The sequence below is a fragment of the Zonotrichia leucophrys genome, chromosome 14, assembly GCF_028769735.1.
Source record: "Zonotrichia leucophrys gambelii isolate GWCS_2022_RI chromosome 14, RI_Zleu_2.0, whole genome shotgun sequence".
Classification (NCBI taxonomy): domain Eukaryota; kingdom Metazoa; phylum Chordata; class Aves; order Passeriformes; family Passerellidae; genus Zonotrichia; species Zonotrichia leucophrys.
Window position 1 is genome coordinate 1,758,898 of NC_088184.1, and position 2,400 is coordinate 1,761,297.

Here is a 2,400-nt window from a genome sequence, read left to right on the forward strand (position 1 = left end):
AGCCCAGCCCCAGCTCCTCACCCCGCCGGGCCGTGCCCTCGCTGGCTGCCCCGCAGACGAAGGGGAACTGGAGCCAGGTGGAGGAGGATTTGAATTCCTTGAAGAGGTTGGAGAAGGAGATGCGAACCACCTGGTTTTCCTGGACAGAGACACACACACGGAGCTTTAGTCACCCTGGTGGCTTCGGCAGGGAAGTGCTGCAGAGGAGGAGGCATGTGGCCCTGTCTCCTGTCCCCTCCACATCCCCTGGCCCCGGCAGAGATGCCACCAGGATGGAAGCCACCTCCAGCCCGAAGTGACCCACCAGCAGCAAAGAGCAGCCACATCCTGCAGCCCCCAAGCCCACCAGTGCCACCCCCAGGGCTTCAATCAATGATGGCAGTGTAAGAGGTCACCCCGTGTCACGGACCTCGGTGGTGACATCCAGGTGCACGAGGAAGTGCTTGCGGGGCAGGGGCCTGAAGAGCAGGTAGAGGTAGCGCCCTGTGAGCCCCAGGGACTGCGTCCCTGCCCGGGGCAGCTGCAGGTAGCTGCTGGCTGGGTTGGAGCCTCGGATCCGGTAGATTGTTCCCTTCATCCTCGTGTCCTTTGGAAGGCAGGGAAGGACGGGGGTGGGTCAGCACTGCCCAGCCCTGGCAGTGCCCCCCGCCCCACCCCATGGTGGCCCTGTTACCGTGAGGGCGGCCACGTCCCCCTCCTTGGCGGAGCGCTTCCACTCCTCCACACGGAAGTGCTTGAAGATGTTCAGGTAGGGACGCTGCCAGGCTGCCAGCACCGGGGTCACGGGGGATGGAACCCCAAGCCCCACTGCCCCCTGTATGCCCCCAGGTTCCCTGCCCCATTAGCACCCCACTGTCTGTATGTCCTGAGTCTCCCCAGCCTGTGTCAATCTCATGAAGCAAGCCTGGAGATACCCTCATTATCTCTTTACCCCAGTTCCCCCCAGCCCTGGTGACACCCCCAAGCCCCAGAGTCCTGCTGAGAACCCCATTACTCCTCTCCTCCAGCCTCAGGAACCTCTAAGCCCTGAGCTCCTCCAGCCCCAATGATATCCAGTCCTGACCCTGCCACCCCGGCGCTGTCCCTGTGCCCCCAGCACGGTTACAGACCTGCTCCTGGAATCCCATGCTCCCCATTCTCCCCACCCCCGGTGACAGCCCAGTATCTGCACGTTCCAAGCCTCCCCAGCCCTGATGGCACCCCGTTACCTCCATGTCCAGAGTCCCCATGCCCAGTGACGATGCAGCCCCCAGAACCAGCAACGCCCCTGTGCCCCCCCCAGTACCCCCTGCCCAGTGACAGTGCCCCGAGCCCCCAGCCCCAGGGAGGACCCTGAGCCCGAATCCAAACAACCCAGCCCGAGTGACATCCCTGTTACCGCCACGCTCCAAACATACAAGCCCTTCACCCCTGGTACCCCTGTGCTCCGGATGTCCCCCATCCCCGGTGCCCACCCCGCTCCCGTTACCGCTGTGCTCCGAGCCCCGCCGGAGCTGCCTGTCCGCGGTGACAACCCTGTGCTCCGAACCCCATCCCCGGTGATGCCGCGGTTCCCGTACCCCAGTGACGCCCCGTGTCCCCCATCCCGGTCATGACCCCATTGCCCAGTGTCCCCCCATCCCTGGTCACACCCCCATTGCCCCGTGTCCCCCTATCCCGGTCACGCCCCATTATTACCCTGTCCCCATCCGGTCACACCTCCATTATTGCCCCGTCTCCCCCCATCCTGACCACACCCCCATTGCCCCGTGTCCCCCCATCCCCGGTCACGCCCCCATATTACCCTGTGTCCCCCTCCCGATCACATCCCCATTGCCCCGTGCCTCGTGCCCCCCCATCCCGGTCACACCCCATTGCCCGTCCCCCCATCTGACCACACCCCCATTGCCCGTGTCCCCCATCCCCGTCACGCCCCCATTATTACCCCGTGTCCCCCCATCATGGTCACACCCCCATTACCCTGTGTCCCCCCGTGTGCCCCCATCCCCGGTCACCCCCCATTACCCCGTGTGTCCCGCCGTCCCCGGTCACACCCCCATTATTACCCTGTGTCCCCCCCTCCCGATCACACCCCCATTGCCCCGTGTTCCCCCGTGTCCCCCCATCCCCGGTCACAGCCCCATTGCCCGTGTCCTCCGTGTCCCCCCATCCCGTCACACCCCATATCCGTGTCCCCCCTCCCGTCCCCACTGTCGCCCCCAGTCCCCCCACGCCCCCCCACCTGCCGCCATGGCGCTCGCCGCCGGATCAACCGTCCCGCGCGGCTGCAGCCAATCAGCGGCGCGCTACCGCCTGTCACGTGATCACGTCCCGCCCCCAGCCCCGCCCCCCGGGCGCTGACCCCGCCTCCTTTCCCTCCCCTCGGTCGCGACACGATCGCGACAGAGCCGGGCACGATCG

General features: G+C 66.2%; 1 protein-coding gene across 3 annotated transcripts in view; it reads right to left on the reverse strand.

Moving 5' to 3' along the window:
- Positions 1-2,250, reverse strand: part of WDR90 (WD repeat domain 90) — a 38,081-nt gene extending 35,831 nt beyond the window's left edge. For 2 of the 3 annotated variants that reach the window (XM_064726106.1, XM_064726108.1), the window contains exons 1-4: positions 2,222-2,250; positions 674-765; positions 410-586; positions 22-139 (exon numbers count right to left, since the gene is read on the reverse strand). In XM_064726106.1, coding sequence (XP_064582176.1) covers positions 22-139; positions 410-586; positions 674-765; positions 2,222-2,231 — 397 coding nt within the window. In that variant the 5' untranslated portion in view covers positions 2,232-2,250. Of the gene's footprint in view, positions 1-21; positions 140-409; positions 587-673; positions 901-2,221 lie in introns of those variants that run through there. The other variant, XM_064726107.1, reaches the window with a different exon arrangement.
- Between the last annotated feature and the right edge of the window lie 150 nt (positions 2,251-2,400).